This window comes from Nerophis ophidion, linkage group LG26 (genome assembly GCF_033978795.1).
Source record: "Nerophis ophidion isolate RoL-2023_Sa linkage group LG26, RoL_Noph_v1.0, whole genome shotgun sequence".
Lineage (NCBI taxonomy): Eukaryota > Metazoa > Chordata > Actinopteri > Syngnathiformes > Syngnathidae > Nerophis > Nerophis ophidion.
The window spans coordinates 2,075,198-2,094,940 of NC_084636.1; the positions used below are offsets into that span (position 1 = coordinate 2,075,198).

A 19,743-nucleotide genomic window follows, 5' to 3' on the forward strand; every position below is an offset into this window, starting at 1 on the left:
TCGGCAGAATTTTATCGTTAAAAAAAAACCTGGTATCGATTTTCCCTTTAAGGTAATACAGCGCAAAAACAACCATCGATTTAAAAAATAAAAATAAACTAGCTGCTCAGTCGCTTGAATTTTTACTGTAAAAAAACATTTACAGTAACACATCGCGAAAACAATAGATTGTGCAATTACTAAAATCGCCAGAATTGTACCGTAAGAAACCCTGGGACCATTTTTCTTTGCACAGTAATATCCTGTGGAAAAAAAAATAATTCTGGCAAGTCAACTTCCCATCTACAGGTTTTTGTTTTTTCGGAGTACGTAAATTAAAATATATAATGATCAAATGCATTGGCAATTGTGTAATAATATCATGAAGGGAATCCTTACAATTATTTGTAATTATTAGTAAGTCTATCTTTTATACTTTCACATTAATGCAGGATACATATGTGTACATATTATCTTTATATACTGTACTTTGACATGTGTGTGTATTGTGTACTAGTATGTTTATATGTTGTACTTTGACATGTGTGTGTATTGTGTACTAGTATGTTTATATGTTGTACTTTGACATGTATGTGTATTGTGTACTAGTATGTTTATATGTTGTACTTTGACATGTGTGTGTATTGTGTACTAGTATGTTTATATGTTGTACTTTGACATGTATGTGTATTGTGTACTAGTATGTTTATATGTTGTACTTTGACATGTGTGTGTATTGTGTACTAGTATGTTTATATGTTGTACTTTGACATGTGTGTGTATTGTGTACTAGTATGTTTATATGTTGTACTTTGACATGTATGTGTATTGTGTACTAGTATGTTTATATGTTGTACTTTGACATGTGTGTGTATTGTGTACTAGTATGTTTATATGTTGTACTTTGACATGTATGTGTATTGTGTACTAGTATGTTTATATGTTGTACTTTGACATGTATGTGTATTGTGTACTAGTATGTTTATATGTTGTACTTTGACATGTGTGTGTATTGTGTACTAGTATGTTTATATGTTGTACTTTGACATGTATGTGTATTGTGTACTAGTATGTTTATATGTTGTACTTTGACATGTGTGTGTATTGTGTACTAGTATGTTTATATGTTGTACTTTGACATGTGTGTGTATTGTGTACCAGTATGTTTATATGTTGTACTTTGACATGTGTGTGTATTGTGTACTAGTATGTTTATATGTTGTACTTTGACATGTGTGTGTATTGTGTACTAGTATGTTTATATGTTGTACTTTGACATGTGTGTGTATTGTGTACTAGTATGTTTATATGTTGTACTTTGACATGTATGTGTATTGTGTACTAGTATGTTTATATGTTGTACTTTGACATGTATGTGTATTGTGTACTAGTATGTTTATATGTTGTACTTTGACATGTGTGTGTATTGTGTACTAGTATGTTTATATGTTGTACTTTGACATGTGTGTGTATTGTGTACTAGTATGTTTATATGTTGTACTTTGACATGTGTGTGTATTGTGTACTAGTATGTTTATATGTTGTACTTTGACATGTGTGTGTATTGTGTACTAGTATGTTCATATGTTGTACTTTGACATGTGTGTGTATTGTGTACTAGTATGTTTATATGTTGTACTTTGACATGTGTGTGTATTGTGTACTAGTATGTTTATATGTTGTACTTTGACATGTATGTGTATTGTGTACTAGTATGTTTATATGTTGTACTTTGACATGTGTGTGTATTGTGTACTAGTATGTTTATATGTTGTACTTTGACATGTATGTGTATTGTGTACTAGTATGTTTATATGTTGTACTTTGACATGTGTGTGTATTGTGTACTAGTATGTTTATATGTTGTACTTTGACATGTATGTGTATTGTGTACTAGTATGTTTATATGTTGTACTTTGACATGTGTGTGTATTGTGTACTAGTATGTTTATATGTTGTACTTTGACATGTGTGTGTATTGTGTACTAGTATGTTTATATGTTGTACTTTGACATGTGTGTGTATTGTGTACTAGTATGTTTATATGTTGTACTTTGACATGTGTGTGTATTGTGTACTAGTATGTTTATATGTTGTACTTTGACATGTGTGTGTATTGTGTACTAGTATGTTTATATGTTGTACTTTGACATGTATGTGTATTGTGTACTAGTATGTTTATATGTTGTACTTTGACATGTGTGTGTATTGTGTACTAGTATGTTTATATGTTGTACTTTGACATGTGTGTGTATTGTGTACTAGTATGTTTATATGTTGTACTTTGACATGTATGTGTATTGTGTACTAGTATGTTTATATGTTGTACTTTGACATTTATGCAGATAGTGTGAATGTTGTCTGTCTATCTGTGTTGGCCCTGCAATGAGGTGGCGACTTGTCCAGGGTGTACCCCGCCTTCCGCCCAAACGCAGCTGAGATAGGCTCCAGCGACACCGAAAGGGACAAGCGGTAGAAAATGGTTGGATGGATGTTTTGTAATTGGATTTACCATGAATTGATTAACGTGGACCCCGACTTAAACAAGTTGAAAAACTTATTGGGGTGTTACCATTTAGTGGTCAATTGTACGGAATATGTACTGTACTGTGCAATCTACTAATACAAGTATCAATCAAGTAATCAAAACCTTGTACTTTCACGTTATTTTCATTAGTAATTGATTTTGCAGCTGCCCTTTTTTTGAGCTTTTCTTTCAATAACATGTATTTGATTGAAATAAAATAAAACAATAACATTGTCCATTATACATTTTCAAAATAAGTGTATACAAATATTTTCGTCATAATTGAACAGTGAATCCCCTCCAATAAACATAAAAATAAATACTACACAAAGCAAATAAATGCTAATCGGTTTTGTAAAGAATTTTAAAATGTGGGAAGTTTTCATAGCCTTTTTTTTTTTATTTCTTATTTAAGAAATAAAACCTGGTCGACGCTTCCTGGTTAGCGGCCGTGTTGCCGTAACCATGACAACAGCCGTGTTTTTTTTTTTTTTTTTTTAACTAATCCTTTGTTTATAAATTGCAACATTTTTACAAACAATTGAGAAATAATAATATTCAAAATAAGTACAAAACAGCGCCAGGGAGGTTACCATGGCAACAGCCGTGCGCCGGTGTCAACACTGGAGGCTGTGACGTCACCTTCGTCTGTGGCGCTTTGAGTCGATTGGGAGCCAACTTTCTGTCTTCTTGCGGTAAACTTTAGTTCTCTCTTGAGTTGTCGTCCACGGGCGCCGAGGGGAGGACAAGATGGACGGAACTCTGCAGGTCAGCCAGCAGGTGGCGGCCTCCTTTAAGGCTTTCCTCATGAAGAGCAGCAGCAAAAGCAACTTAAACCTGTGAGTGACAGCTTGTAGTAGCCTTGCTAATAATGCTAATAATAATGCTAATGCGCGTGCTAGTGCTAATGCTAATAGATAGCTAGATAGTATTTTATTGATAGAGTACTATCGTACGTGTATAGAGTACTAATGTACGTGCTAATGCTAATAAGCGTGCTAATGCTAATAAACATGCTAATGCAAATGCTAATAAGTGTGCTAATGCTAATAAGCGTGCTAGTGCTAATGCGCGGGCTAATGCTAATAAGCATGTAAATGCTAATAAGCGCGCTAATGCTAATAAGCGTGTTAATGCTAATGCTAATAAACGTGCTCACGCTAATACGTGTGCTAACGCTAATAAGCGTGCTAGTACTAATGCGCGGGCTATTGCTAATGCTAATTTGATATATTGATTGATTGATTAAGCATGCTGATGCTAATAAGTGTGCTAATTCTAATGCAAATAAGTGCGCTTATGCTAATAAGCTTGCTAGTGCAAACGCTAATGCGCGTGCTAATGCTAATAAGCGTGCTAATGCGCGTGCTAGTGCGAATGCTAATGTACGTGCTAATGCTGAAAAGCGTGCTAATGCTAATAAACGTGCTAATGCCAATGCTAATAAGTGTGCTAGTGCTAATGCGCGGGCTAATGTTAATAAGCATGTAAATGCTAATAAGCACGCTAATGCTAATAAGCGTTTTAATGCTAATAAACGTGCTCACGCTAATACGTGTGCTAACGCTAATAAGCATGCTAGTGCTAATGCGCGGGCTAATGCTAATTTGATATATTGATTGATTGATTAAGCATGCTAATGATAATAAGTGCGCTAATTCTAACGCAAATAAGTGTGCTTATGCTAATAAGCTTGCTAGTGCTAATGCTAATGCGCGTGCTAATGCTAATAAGCTTGCTAATGCACGTGCTAGTGCTAATGCTAATGCTAGTCTATTTCAAACATGGATAACCGTTTCCGTCTCATAAGTGAGTTTGTTCACTTCCTGTGTCACTGCTTTCCTATTGAGGTTCATTTGCGTCTTTATTACGAAAGCTTTATTAATTTTATTTTTTTACACCGAATTTATGTAACAGAATGTTTTGTGTTTAAATTTTGTCAACCAAATTGGTTTTACGTCAAATCATGTTGAAAAAAAATCTAGCTCGCTATTGTCAGCCTGCTAAAATGCTAACCGTAACGTGTGTCGATTACCAAAATGTATTCATCTGAGGTGTGTACGTGAAAAATGTGTTAAAAAATGATCATAAACATTTCAGTCACCAAAACATGACTGAGGTGTATACCTACAACTATTATATTAACGTTAGCATGCTAATAACAGGTGTCATTTGCCAAGTTACAAAATATTTGACGCTGAGGTTTATATCTGCAAAATTAACTAAAAATTATAGCATGCTTATATGTCCATCCATCCATCCATTTTCTACAGCTTGTCATGCTAAAATGCTAACTGTAACTGTCAATAAAACTTGCTAAATTAGCAACAAAAATAAGATAAAGCTAAATAATATCTAGCATGCTAAAATGTTAACTGTGACACATCAAGTACCCAACTATTACTGAGGTGCTAGCTGAAAAATGTGTTTAACATCTTAGCCCGCTAAGGTTAGCATGCATCAAGTACCAAAGTATGACTAAGGTGTGTACCTACAACTTGTAGTTGTGTCATCAAATTTGCGGCCTCGTGTTTTGGACACTCGGGTGATGAGAGGGGCGGAGCTTTCTACCGATCACCACCTGGTTGTGAGTTGGCTGCGATGGTGGGGGAGGATGCCGGACAAACCTGGGAGGCCCAAACGCATTGTGAGGGTTTGCTGGGAACGTCTGGCAGAGTCTCCTGTCAGAGAAAGTTTAAATTCCCACCTCCGGAAGAATTTTGAACATGTCATGAGGGAAGTGCTGGACATTGATTACGAGTGGACCATGTTCCGCACCTCTATTGTCGAGGCGGCTGATTGGAGCTGTGACCGCAAAGTAGTTGGTGCCTGTTGTGGCGGCAATCCTAGAACCCGTTGGTGGACACCAGCAGTGAGGGATGCCGTCAAGCTGAAGAAGGAGTCCTATCGGGTTCTTTAGCTCATAGGACTCTGGAGGCGGTGTGGAGCTTTAGCGGTCGCGGAGGCAAAAACTCAGACATGGTAGGAGTTCGGGGAAGCCATAGAAAACGACTTCCGGACGGCTTCGAAGCGATTCCGGACCACCATCCGCCGCCTCAGGAAGGGGAAGCAGTGCACTATCAACACCGTGTATGGTGCGGATGGTGTTCTGCTGACCTCAACTGCGGATGTTGTGGATAGGTGGAAGGAATACTTCGAAGACCTCCTCAATCCCACCAACTCGTCTTCCTATGAGGAAGCAGTCCCTGGGGAATCTCTGGTGGGCTCTCCTATTTCTGGGGCTTTCTGGGGCTGAGTTTGCTGAGGTAGTTAAAAAGCTCCTCGGTGGCAAGGCCCCGGGGGTGGATGAGGTCCGCCCGGAGTTCCTTAACACTCTGGATACTCTGGGGCTGTCTTGGTTGACAAGACTCTGTAGCATCGCGTGGACATCGGGGCGGTACCTCTGGATTGGCAGACCGGAATGGTGGTCCCTCTCTTTAAGAAGGGGGACCGGAGGGTGTGTTCCAACTATCGTGGGATCACAGTCCTCAGCCTTCCCGGTAAGGTTTATTCAGGTGTACCGGAGAGGAGGCTACGCCGGCTAGTCGAACCTCGGATTCAGGAGGAACAGTGTGGTTTTCGTCCTGGTGGTGGAACTGTGGACCAGCTCTATACTCTCGGCAGGGTCCTTGAGGGTGCATGGGAGTTTGCCCAACCAGTCTACATGTGCTTAGTGGACTTGGAGAAGGCATTGGACCGTGTCCCTCGGGAAGTCCTGTGTGGAGTGCTCAGAAAGTATGGGTTATCGGACTGTCTGATTGTGGCGGTCCGCTCCCTGTATGATCAGTGCCAGAGCTTGGTTCGCTTTGCCGGCAGTAAGTGGGACACGTTTCCAGTGAGGGTTGGACTCTGCCAAGGCTGTCCTTTGTCACTGATACTGTTCAAAACTTTTATGGACAGAATTTATAAGCGCAGTCAAGGCGTTAAGGGGTTCCGGTTTGGTAGCTGCAGGATTAGGTCTCTGCTTTTTGCAGATGATGTGGTCCTGATGGCTTCATCTGGCCAGGATCTTCAGCTCTCACTGGATCGGTTCGCAGCCGAGTGTGAAGCGACCGGGATGAGAATCAGCACCTCCAAGTCCGAGTCCATGTTTCTCTCCCGGAAAAGGGTGGAGTGCCATCTAGGTTAGCATGCATCTAGCACCAAAACATACCTACAAAATTAGCAAAAAAAAGCTACTATATTAATGTTGGCATGCTAATGACAGGTGTCATTCGCCAGGTAATATTTGACGCTAAGGTGTTTACCTGCTGTATTGGCTAAAACAATTCTATCATGCTAAAATGCTAGCTGTAACATATTTGGCTGGATTGAAGAGTTTGCAACCAGTGAAGGTCCCGCTAACCGCCGACACGCCCGCAGGTACGACCACCTGTCCCGACTGCTGCTGCGCGTGATCGAAGAGCGTCCGCACGACGTGGTGGACGTGGTGGAGGACCTGAGCCACGACGTCAAGCTGCGTCTCTACGAGGACACGCAGAGCAACCTGCAGGACCTCCAGCAGACCACCATGGCGGAGGAGCTGGCCGAGCAGCAGCGGGTCCTCTACGTCCGCGCCGAGGACGCCGAGCATGAGTACGAGCTGGTCAGTAGCCGGCAGGACGGCCGCACTCCCACGTCCACGTCCTCTCAACCCTTGTCCTCCTCAGATGGAGACGGCGCTGCCCAACGTGAGCGAGATCGCCTACTTCCTGGAGCAGGCCGGGGTGGGTCTGGGCCGGGAGGAGATGCAGAGGGTTTTCCTGGCCCTCAAGCAGCTGGTGACCGCCAACCCCATGCAGCGCTGCCGGCTCTGGGGCAAGATCCTGGGCACAGAGAGGAGCTACATCATCGCCGAGGCCGAGTTCGAGGCCGAGGAGGAAGACGAGGAGGGCGAGGAAGACGCCGCCGACGAGGAGTCCAAGGAGACCGACCCCAAAGACAAAGGGGAGAGCGAGGTGAAGAACCACAGACTTCTGTGTCCCGTGGTTTTGAGTAGTTCTGACTCTGGTTCTGAGATGCACTACTTTCAATTTTTAGCATTCAAATATTAGCATGCTAGCTTTTTTTCCTAAATTAGCAGATTTCCTTGACAGTTACAGTTAGCATTTTAGCATGATGACTTGTCTGTGTATCAGTTAGGGACGTCTTTGTGCTGCTGACCTGTCTCTGCTATTATGATCTCCTGCTGGCCCCACTATGGACTGGACTCTCTCACTATTAAATTAGATCCACTATGGACTGGACTCTCACGCTATTATGTTAGATCCACTATGGACTGGACTCTCACACTATTATGTTAGATCCACTATGGACTGGACTCTCTCACTATTAAATTAGATCCACTATGGACTGGACTCTCACACTATTATGTTAGATCCACTATGGACTGGACTCTCACTATTATGTTAGATCCACTATGGACTGGACTCTCACACTATTATGTTAGATCCACTATGGACTGGACTCTCACACTATTATGTTAGATCCACTATGGACTGGACTCTCACACTATTATGTTAGATCCACTATGGACTGGACTCTCACACTATTATGTTAGATCCACTATGGACTGGACTCTCACACTATTATGTTAGATCCACTATGGACTGGACTCTCACACTATTATGTTAGATCCACTATGGACTGGACTCTCACACTATTATGTTAGATCCACTATGGACTGGACTCTCACACTATTATGTTAGATCCACTATGGACTAAACTCTCACACTATTTTGTTCGATCCACTATGGACTGGACTCTCACACTATTATGTTAGATCCACTATGGACTGGACTCTCAAACTATTATGTTAGATCCACTATGGACTGGACTCTCACACTATTATGTTAGATCCACTATGGACTGGACTCTCACACTATTATGTTAGATCCACTATGGACTGGACTCTCACACTATTATGTTAGATCCACTATGGACTGGACTCTCAAACTATTATGTTAGATCCACTATGGACTGGACTCTCACACTATTATGTTAGATCCACTATGGACTGGACTCTCACACTATTATGTTAGATCCACTATGGACTGGACTCTCACACTATTATGTTAGATCCACTATGGACTGGACTCTCACACTATTATGTTAGATCCACTATGGACTGGACTCTCACACTATTATGTTAGATCCACTATGGACTGGACTCTCTCACTATTATGTTAGATCCATCTGTGGTCCCCTCCAAGGTTTGTCATTGTCCCATTGGGTTGAGTTTTTCCTTGCCCTGATGTGGGATCTAAGCCTAGGATGTAGTTGTGGCTTGTGCTGCCCTTTGAGACACTTGCAATTTGGTTTATATAAGTAAACATTGATTGATTGATGGACATATAAACCCGCTATAATTTTTAATTAAGAAGGTATAAACCTCAGCGTCAAATATTTTGTTACTTGACCAATGATACCTGTTAGCATGCTAATGTTTGTATATTAAATATTTTATTATATCAATAATAATTTAATTTATTATGCACTTTTAATCAAACTGGATCTCAAAGTGCTACAAAGTTAAAGCGTTTTTCAAACAACTGTACGTCAACGCCTGTCATATTTTGGTTCTTGACACATGCTAACATTAGCAAGCTAGCATTTTAAACACACTTTTCATGTACACACCTCAGAGTAATATATTTTGCTGCTTTACAAATGTTACAGTTAGCATTTTAGCATGCATTCTTTTAGCTAATTTAGCAGGTTTACACCTCAGTGTAAACCTGTATATATTTTGGTACTTGACACATGTTACAGTTAGCATTTTAGCATGCTGACATTAGCATGCTAGATATTATTTAGCTAATTTAACAGGTATACACCTCAGTGTTAAATATTTTATTACTTGACAAATAATACCTGTTATCATGCTAATGTTAGTATACAGGGTTTTCTTGGAAAATGTTGTACACACACCAGAGTAATAAGTTTTGGTACATGACACATGTTACAGTTAGCATTTTAGATTGTATAGCTGATGCCTGTTATTAGCATGCTAATGTTAATATCAAAAGCTTTTGTTTGCTAATTTTGTCGGTATACACTTCATTCATATTTTAGCACTTCATGCATGTTAATGTTAGCAAGCTAGCATTTTAAACACACTTTTCATGTACACACTTTAGATTATTATATTTTGGTGCTTGACACATGTAACAGTTAGCATTTTAGCATGCATTCTTTTAGCTGATTTAGCAGGTTTACACCTCAGTGTCATATTTTGGTACTGTATTTCAATAAGCATTGTATTGTTAGCATGATAGCATTGTACTGTTAGGATACTATCGTTAATATAGAAAGTTTTTTTTTCTGATTTTGTAGGTATACACTTCTGTCATATTTTGGTACTTGATGCATGCTAACCTTAGCAGGCTGGCATGCTAAACACATTTTTCAGCTACACACCTCAGTTATATATTTTGGTACTTTACACATGTTACAGTTAGCATTTTAGCATGCTGACAGCATGCTAGATATTATTTAGCTAATTTAACAGGTATACACCTCAGTGTCAATTATTTTGTTACTAGACAAATAATACCTGTTAGCATGCTAATGTTAGTATACTGGGTTTTATTGGAAAATGTTGTACACACACCAGAGTAATATATTTTGGTACATGACACATGTTACAGTTAGCATTTTAGATTGTTTAGCTGATGCCTGTTATTAGCATGCTAATGTTAATATCGAAAGCTTTTTTTTTGCTAATTTTGTCGGTATACACTTCAGTCATATTTTAGCACTTTATGCATGTTAACGTTAGCAAGCTAGCATTTTAAACACACTTTTCATGTACACACCTTAGAGTATTATATTTTGGTGCTTGACACATCTAACAGTTAGCATTTTAGCATGCATTATTTTAGCTAATTTAGCAGGTTTACACCTCAGTGTCATATTTTGGTACTGTATTTCAATATGCATTGTATTGTTGGCATGATAGCATTGTACTGTTAGCATGCTAGCTTTTTTAGCTCATTTTGCTTATATTCTTTGTTACTTGACACTATATGGCTAGCGTGCTAACTGTTAACATATCAGTTCGGTTTTGGCTCTTCAGCATTCACAGAAAATTTGTACCAAAATTGCATTTTCTATTTCTTTGAAAACATACAATATATTGTAAGGGGAAAACTACCAAAATGGTCCCGCATCCTCTGTGGCCCTCAGTGGAAAAATTGTGGTTGAAAAAATGAGTGTTGTTGACCTGATGTCCTCCACAGTTGGATCCGCTTCCTCAGTCCACCTACAAGCCCCCGCCGGTGGTTCCCAAGGAGTCCAAAGGAACGGGCGCCAACAAGTTTGTGTACTACGTGTGCAACGAGGCCGGCCTGCCTTGGACCAAGCTGCCGTCCGTCACTCCCGCTCAGATCACCATCGCCCGGCAAATACGCAAATTCTTCACGGGGAGGCTGGACAACCCCATCGTGAGCTACCCGCCCTTCCCCGGAGACGAATCCAACTACCTGAGAGCACAGATCGCCCGCATCTCCGCCGGCACCCAGATCAGCCCGCAGGGTTTCTACCAGGCCATCGAAGAGGAAGGCGCCGAGGAGGAAGGAGGCGACGAGGACGGAATCGAAGAGAACCCGGAATTTGAGGGCGTTCCCGTCGGCGAGTTGGTGGAGTCTTTGTCCTCCTGGGTGCATCATACTCAGCACATACTGCAACAGGTCTGTCCCGTCACTTCTAAACCTTTCAACGAATTAGGAACTAGGGATTTGTCAGGTTCAAACACTGATGACATCTATTAAACAGGACAAGAAGCAAGGAATTAAACAGAGACAGAATTCAATTTAGCTCAATTGAGGAGAAACGCGTAGACACTGTACCCTTGAACAGTGTCGTCCCACGCTCTGATGAAAGATTGTTCGCCTCTTTTATTTGGACTTTCCCTGATTACATGGCAACAGCTGTTTCTAAGGGAGGGGGGTCATAAACAGCCATCGCCTTTGGTTACAAAACAGTTAAAAAAAAAGGTTTCTGAAGGGGGGTAAGGTCCTGCTTCCTCTCCGCTCTGTAGATCTCGGGTCAAGACCAAATCTTCCTGTGGATTACAATACATCAAAGAAACCGACACCCTCATGTCGCTCCCCATCCTACACAGTGGAGTTATACAAGCCTTTTGCTTGGTAGGATCAAAGACGGCTTTTGTCCTCTCGCTGGGAACTCATTGACACACACAGTTTTGTGATAACTTAGACAATATTATTCTGACAGGATGTCTGATCCCCATTTGATTTTTAGGCCTCGGAGTCCAAAGTATTTGAGGACCCCAACCAATACGTAGACTAAAGATTTTACAAATAAATGTTTTTCTAGTAAACATAACTAGAAATTTCCAACTTAAATTTGATGGGCCTGCTATCTGTGCTGTGGACCCCTGGCCTGAGGTTGATTAAAGCTAACATCTTGCGTAAAACGTTAGCATGCTAACGTTAGCTTGTTATAATCCGAACCCTTGGTATACTTGGAAGACGGAGACAGGTCTCAAAACGCTTGAATTTTAAGTTTAAATGATGTTAGATGCTAGCATAAAATGGTAGCATGTTAATGTTAGCATGATAACAAAAGACACATTCGCATACCTTTCATGAAGGTGCCAAGTATCAAAATCCTTTATTTTTAAGTTGATACGGATGAAATTAGCAAAACTGTTACCATAAACTCTGATTATGCTAACATTGGCATGATAACAAAGGAAACGTTTGCATACTGCTAAGATGGCACCAAGTACCAGAAGCCATTATGCTTTGGGTAAAAGTGATCAAATTAGCTGAAATTATAGCGTAAAATGTACTAATGTTAGCATGATTACATAGTGGAAGTTACCATACCTCTATGATGGCGCCAAATATAGAAAGTCATGATTTTTAAGTTTGTACAAATAACATTTTTGAAAATGTTAGCATGCTAACATAGGAAAAGTTAACATACTGCTAAGATGGCGCCAAGTACAAAAAATAATGATCAAATTAGCTGAAATTATAGCGTAAAACCTTTCCATACTAATGTTTGCATGCTACAATGGTGTGAGTTACTATACCTCTAAGATGGTGCCATGAATCGAAAGCCATGATTTTTAGGTTTATACAAATTAAATTAGCAAAAATGCTAACATAAAATGTTGATTGATTGATACTTTTATTAGTAGATTGCACAGTACAGTACATATTCCTTACAATTGACCACTAAATGTCAACACCCCAATAAGTTTTTCGTCTTGTTTAATTTGTGGTCCACGTTAGCATGCTAACATATGAAAAGTTAGCATACTTGTAAGATGGGGCCAAGTACCAAAATCCATGATTTTTAGGTTTTTTATTATTATACGCATGAAATCAGCAAAAAAATGTTAGCATGAATCTCAATGCAAACATTAGCATGATAACAAATGACACGTAAGACGGCGCCAAGTACCAAAAGCCATGTTTAAAATGAGCTAAGATTATAGCATAAAATATTAGCATCAAAATATCAACCTTAATACATAGGAACCGTTCGCGTACTATTAAGATGGCACCAAGTATCAAAATCCTTTAATATTATTTGAATCAGATGAAAAATGTGGGAATTGTGGAACTCTGAAAAATGTCCCATTGGAAAAACTATTATTTGCAAAAGTGCTAGCATGCTAACATAGAAAAAGTTAGCATACTTGTCAGATAAAATCCACGATAAACATTCAAAATCAGTTAAAGAGCGAGGATAAAATTAAGCACTAATAAAATGTACACCTTTTTCCATAATACAAGTATATAAAACTTGTCTTTAGAATGTGTTAGTATTGTTATTAAATGTTGTGTTACAGAATGCTGCATACACTTTTGTCAACACAATAAAGTTACTCCTGGACAATAACTAACTAGTTGGGTTTTGCCCGCAATGATTTTGTAATAAAAAGAACAAGAAACAGAAAGTAGTTTATAAACTAATACTACACTAGGTTTGGGCGAGTGTTAACCCCATACCAAAAGGTGATTTGGTACTTTTCAAAATAAAAGGGACCGCAAAAATATCAATATCTTAGTGTACTTGAAACATATGTTTATTATTGTCATTTAGTCCTTCAATAACATTGTAGACAACTTGTCTTTTAGTAGTAAGTAAACAAACAAAGACTCCTAATTAGTCTGCAGTAACATATTGTGTCATTTATACACCTGTTATTTTCTACACATTATGAGGGACAAACTGTAAAAATTGATTATTCATCTACTTGTTTATTTACTGTTAATATCTGCTTATTTTCTGTTTGAACATGTTCTATCTACACTTCTGTTAAAATGTAATAATCACTCGTTCTTCTCTTCTTTGATACTTGACATTAGTTTTGGATGATACCACACATTTAGGTATCGATCCGATACCAAGTAGTTACAGTATCATACATCGATCTTATTCAAAGTCCTCATGTGTCCAGGGACATATTTACTGACTTTATAAACAAAAGAAAATGACAAAATATTTTGTGATATTAAAAAATATTGTTGTAATCATGGTGGTATCGACTGTATACGGCTCTTGTACTTGCTTACATTGGATATTTGTGTAGAGCCACCCTTTGTTTACATTGAGGAGGGCCAGCTTGCTGTTAGCAGTGAGCTATTGTATCCTCCTGCGGTGTGAAGTGAAGCCTATTTAGCTATTCCTCGCCCTGCAGTGATAATGATACTTGTAAGAAACTTACTTTATTTGTCGCCATGGAGGCCAGGATTAGTAATTTAGAAGTAGCTACAACATTGTAGACTGATGTTAGCTGCAAGCTGTTTCTGCCTGCAAGTGCTCTGTGTGTTGACTCACATGCTCATCTTACCAACAATGTCAGCGCGGCGCCATCATGTCCGTGAAAAAAAGTCTAGTATTTTTGTACTACATAGATGCTTTATTAGTCGCGTACAAGCCTAGTTTGTATTGTAGTGCTGTGTTACAATAAAGATGTATTCCATTCTATGGTACTAACGCAGGTGTCTCCTGTCATCAGGGCCGCTGCACCTGGGTCAACCTGGCCGTGAAAAACGAAGACGAGTCCAACGAGGATGACGGCGACGAGATAGAAGAGGACCCCGACGAGCCCGAGCCAGAGGTGGGGCCCCCTCTGCTCACGCCCCTCTCCCAGGACGCAGGTCAGCCTCTTATCCACACCAGCCTTTTTTTTAGACAGTCATCCACACCAGCCTTTCTTTCAGCCTCTCATCCACACCAGCCTTTCTTTCAGCCTCTTATCCACACCAGCCTTTTTTTCAGACTGTCATCCACACCAGCCTTTCTTTCAGCCTCTCATCCACACCAGCCTTTCTTTCAGCCTCTCATCCACACCAGCCTTTCTTTCAGCCTGTCATCCACACCCGCGTTTCTTTCAGCCTGTCATCCACACCAGCTTTTCTTTCAGCCTGTCATCCACACCAGCCTTTCTTTCAGCCTGTCATCCACACTGGTCTCTCTTTCAGCCTGTCATCCACACCAGCCTTTCTTTCAGCCTGTCATCCACACCAGCATTTCTTTCAGCCTGTCATCCACTCCAGCCTTTCTTTCAGCCTGTCATCCACACCAGCCTTTCTTTCAGCCTCTCATCCACACCAGCCTTTCTTTCAGCATGTCATCCACACCAGCCTTTCTTTCAGCCTGTCATTCACACCAGCTTTTCTTTCAGACTGTCATCCACACCAGCCTTTCTTTTAGCCTGCCATCCACACCAGCCTTTCTTTCAGCCTGTCATCCACACCAGCTTTTCTTTCAGCCTGTCATCCACACCAGCCTTTCTTTCAGCCTGTCATCCACACCAAACTTTCTTTCAGCCTGTCATCCACACCAAACTTTCTTTCAGACTGTCATCCACACCAGCCTTTCTTTCAGACTGTCATCCACACCAGCCTGTCTTTGGTCTTCTCCAGTTATTACAGCCGTGATCCCTATAGTGCACAGTGTTAATACACTTTTCCAACCACTTGGGGCAGTAATGACCATATCAAACAAACAAGAAGTTTGGAGCAAAAATTCCCGCTTTTCCTGAATCCCCAAATTTCCATGAATTTTCCATCGAAATCAATGGGACATTTTTCAGAGTTCCACAATTCCCACATTTTTCATCCGATTCAAAACGTTCCAACTTCAAACTGTTCAGCCTATCCGGGAATCACGGGCTTTCACTTGAAAAATTCCCCAAATTCCCAGATTTCCCAGAATTCCAGGTTTTTCCGGGACATTTTTCCCACTCAAAATGAATTGGCCATTCTTCAAACTTCCACCATTTCCACATTTTTCAACATATTCAAACCATTCCACCTTCAACACATTCTGCTCATCTTTCTCATTCAAATTATATTTTTTTCAAGTTGAAAAAAATTCCAGGAATTACCAGAATTGCATTTTTTCAAAACCCTTTTTTCACGCTTTTTTATGTCATCCACTCCTTCCACATTTTTCAACCCACTTCAAGCATTCCACCGTCAAAACATTCCTCTTAATCAGGACAAAAAAATCAAAGCTGTTTTTTCAACTGGAAAAATTCACGGTTTTCCCGAAATTTCAGGAATTCCATAATACTATTTCTCAATTAAAAATGTGACTACTTCAACATTTCTCGACCAATTTGACAATTTCCAACACCAACTATTTCAACTCATTCACAACAATCAAGTCTTTTAGCACGTTCTAAAAAATTCCCGCTTTTCCCGAATTCCCAAATTTCCTTGAAATTTATATTGAAATCAATGGGAAATTTTTCAAAGTTCCACAATTCCCACATTTTTCATCTGATTCAAAGTGTTCCAGCTTCAAAATATTCAGCCTGTTAAGGAATGATGTGCTCTATTTCAACAATTTAAAACAAATCCTGGATTTCCAAGAATTCCTAGATTTTAGGGACATTTTCCCTATTCAAATGATTTATCCATTTTTCAAACTTCCACAATCCCCACATTTTTTAACTGATTTCAACCATTCCACCTTCAACACATTCCACTCATCCTGAACATTCAAACAACTCTTTATCCACATTCAACACATTTCCAGGTTTTTTGTTTGTAACCCTATTTCCAACCTTTTTCTACTGCAATGACTCCTTTCACATATTTCAAGCCATTTCAAGCATTCCACCATCAAAACTATCCTCTTAAAAAACAAGTTGGTTCAAGAGATTGAACAATTTCCAGCTATCCGGAAAATCATCAATACCATTTCACAATTAAAAAACGGTTACTACTTCAACATTTCTTGACTGATTTAAACAATTCCAACACCAACCAATTCAGCTCATTCAGGACATTTATTTAATCATATTCAAAAAATGTTCCCAAAATTCCTAAATTTCCAGGACGTTTCCAAGGAAATGAATGAGACATTTTTACAAGCTGCACAATTCCCACATTTCCCAACCTATTCAAACCATCCCAACATCAAAACATTCCACTCATCCTGGACATTCAAACCAACACTTTCCCAAGTTCCAAACCAAATTCCGGTTTTCCTATAAATTCAAACTTTTCAAGCTATTTAAAACATTCCAACATTCAAACTATTCTTCCATTCCCACTACATCCTGTCAGCATATCACTTCAACTTCAGCATTGGAGCATTCACTCACACTACCTTCAGGAATTGCCTCATCTAGTTTAATTTAATGTTAAATACTAATATTCATTTGTATTTATTAATGTATTTTTGAATAGAATGAAAGTCACGAGTAAGATTACTCATTTAGTGTTAATAATATTTGAGTGGATCCCCTGTAGTGAAAAGTTGGGCCTCGAGGTCAAAAAGGTGATGAAACCCTGATTTAACTGAAGCTTTTTAATCCACAATTTACAAGAAACGTTGGCCTTGTTTCCCATCTTTACTCCTCAGAAATATTCGAGACCCCTCCATGGAGCCCCAGCCTGTCCTCCTCGCTCACCCCCCAGCACGCCATCGCCGTGATGCGCTCCAACTGCTGGCCCGGGGCGTGTGCATACGCTCACGGGAAGTAAGCTGGAAATGTATTTGAGCTTGAACGTAACACAAGGGTGCAGCTAGGGGGCAGCAGTGCTCACATTGTGAACATTTCTGTCCTTCATTGAGGACCATTGTCCTACAAGGCCACTGACAAAAGTGTCTTCACGCAGGAAGTTTGAGAACATTTATGTCGGCTGGGGGCTGAAGTACCCAGGGGACGGCTACAGCCCGCTTCTCCCGCCGCCACCCCAGAACGAGTACCCCAGTGCGCCAGAGATCACCGAGGACGTGGACCCCACGGTGGAGGAGGAGCAGGCGCTGCAGGACGCTTTGGACGAGAAGCAGGCCGCCGAGGAGGCGGAGGAGGGCGACTCGGATGAAGAACAGGACGAGGAGGATGATTGAGGATCATCATTGAAGATGGAGGATGTCAAGGTGGTGTACTAATGTTTGGCCATTGTTGTAGGAGAGAGCTGTCAGCATATCATTGGAAGAAAATCTAACCAAAAAAACAGTAAAAATGTCCGAAAAATGATCAAAAATACATAATGTAATGGTCAAAGTTTGTTGTTGACGAACCCTAAGAAGCAGAGAAGGAGGCAGGCATGGAGTGAGAAAACATGATTTAATTTAAAACACTAAGACAAAAACAAACAAAGGGTACAAACAAAAAGCGCGCACGTGGGCGGATAACAAACAAAAAGGCCTATCGTGGAAGCTAGCAGGTATCTAGCAGGAAAACAAAAGTGGTACTTGTAATAAGAAAACAAACTTGAAAGCAGGGAACAAAAGACAATAAGCTACAAAACACTATCGATTATAGCTTACCGCAACGCTGCATAGACAAGATATGATACGACACGACACGACAGGTAGCAACGACACGAGCGACCATAATCCAGCACTGACCGGAGGAACAAAGCAGGTAAAATAGGAGCGGTCTGATTGACACCAGGTGTGACCAGGTGCCAATCAGCCGCAGCTGAGAGGAAACAGCACACAGGGAGACAAACAGGAAGCTGAACCAAAATAAGAGTGCTGACAGGAACTAAGGACAGGAAATACTAAACACACAGAGGAAAGACTAAAACACAAAGAAACTGTCAGTGGCAAGCCTGACAGTAATGAGAAAAGGCAGAAATGTTTGTTATTTTATTTGTTGAACAATGTACATTGAATGAACAATGTACATCCTCAATGTACACAAAACACCAAGACACTTGAGGTGGTATGACTCGGTTGGTGGAGTGGCCGTGCCAGCAACCTGAGGGTTCCTGGTTCGATCCCCGCTTCCACCATTTTAGTCAATGCCGTTGTGTCCTTGGGCAAGACACTTTACCCACCTGCTCTCAGTGCCACCCACACTGCTTTAAATGGAACTTAGATCTTGGGTTTTCACTATGTAAAGCGCTTTGAGTCACTAGAGAAAAGTGCTACTTAAATATAATTCACTTCACTTCAACATATCTCAACAATTTCAAACATCCTTTAGGTTGAGCAAATGCTGTCTTTCACAAAATATGGAAAATAAAGGAAACTAAAGCAAATACAAATAGAGTATTAAAATATTAAACAGTATGATAAAATGCAAAAAGACAAAAAAGGGCTAACTAAATCACTTTAAATGTTTTCAATAAAGATATCAATTTATGGGCTTTTGCACTTTTAATCCTTTTCCAAGATTCAATTTATAATTTTAAGCCAATTAGAAAATTTAAGTTTTACTTTCAGAAATCGACATTTATGGGGAAACGTTTTTGCTTGGAACATAATAACACAAAAATTGATACTATTACTACCCGTTGGAACTTGCAACACTAAATTTTAAATAAAAGTCTAAGTATGAATTATGTTGTTTTTTTCCCCCCACAAAATAATGCTTTAAATTTTCAGAGTGCAGCCCTTCGTGTTACAAACTATCATTTCCCCCCCAAATATTCTGTGTTTGCTACTATTAAATAGAGTGTGGCCCTTCGTGTTACAAACTATCATTTCCCCCCCAAATATTCTGTGTTTGCTACTATTAAATAGAGTGTGGCCCTTCGTGTTACAGACTATCATTTCCCCCCAAATAATCTGTGTTTTCTACTATTAAATAGTGTGGCCTTTCGTGTTACGGACTATCATTTCCCCCCGAATAATCTGTGTTTGCTACTATTAAATAGAGTGTGGCCCTTCGTGTTACAGACTATCATTTCCCCCCAAATAATCTGTGTTTTCTACTATTAAATAGTGTGGCCTTTCGTGTTACGGACTATCATTTCCCCCCGAATAATCTGTGTTTGCTACTATTAAATAGAGTGTGGCCC

The 19,743-nt window shown here is 39.9% G+C and overlaps 1 protein-coding gene across 1 annotated transcript; it reads left to right on the plus strand.

The window, feature by feature from the left end:
- Positions 1-3,125: 3,125 nt before the first annotated feature.
- rsph4a (radial spoke head component 4A) lies at positions 3,126-17,983 on the plus strand. The gene is made up of 7 exons (XM_061887974.1): positions 3,126-3,345; positions 6,869-7,091; positions 7,156-7,443; positions 10,726-11,175; positions 14,487-14,628; positions 17,348-17,465; positions 17,605-17,983. The coding sequence occupies exons 1-7, from the start codon at positions 3,257-3,259 to the stop codon at positions 17,837-17,839; spliced, it is 1,545 nt and encodes a 514-aa protein (XP_061743958.1). The 5' UTR covers positions 3,126-3,256; the 3' UTR covers positions 17,840-17,983.
- Positions 17,984-19,743: the final 1,760 nt, after the last annotated feature.

Excerpts from the sequence above, each read along its gene's own strand:
- rsph4a (XM_061887974.1), top strand. The coding sequence starts at position 3,257 with ATGGACGGAACTCTGCAGGTCAGCCAGCAGGTGGCGGCCTCCTTTAAG. Across the intron at positions 3,346-6,868 it reads AGCAAAAGCAACTTAAACCT|GTACGACCACCTGTCCCGAC; the intron begins GTGAGTGACAGC and ends ACACGCCCGCAG. Across the intron at positions 7,092-7,155 it reads CCGAGCATGAGTACGAGCTG|ATGGAGACGGCGCTGCCCAA; the intron begins GTCAGTAGCCGG and ends TGTCCTCCTCAG.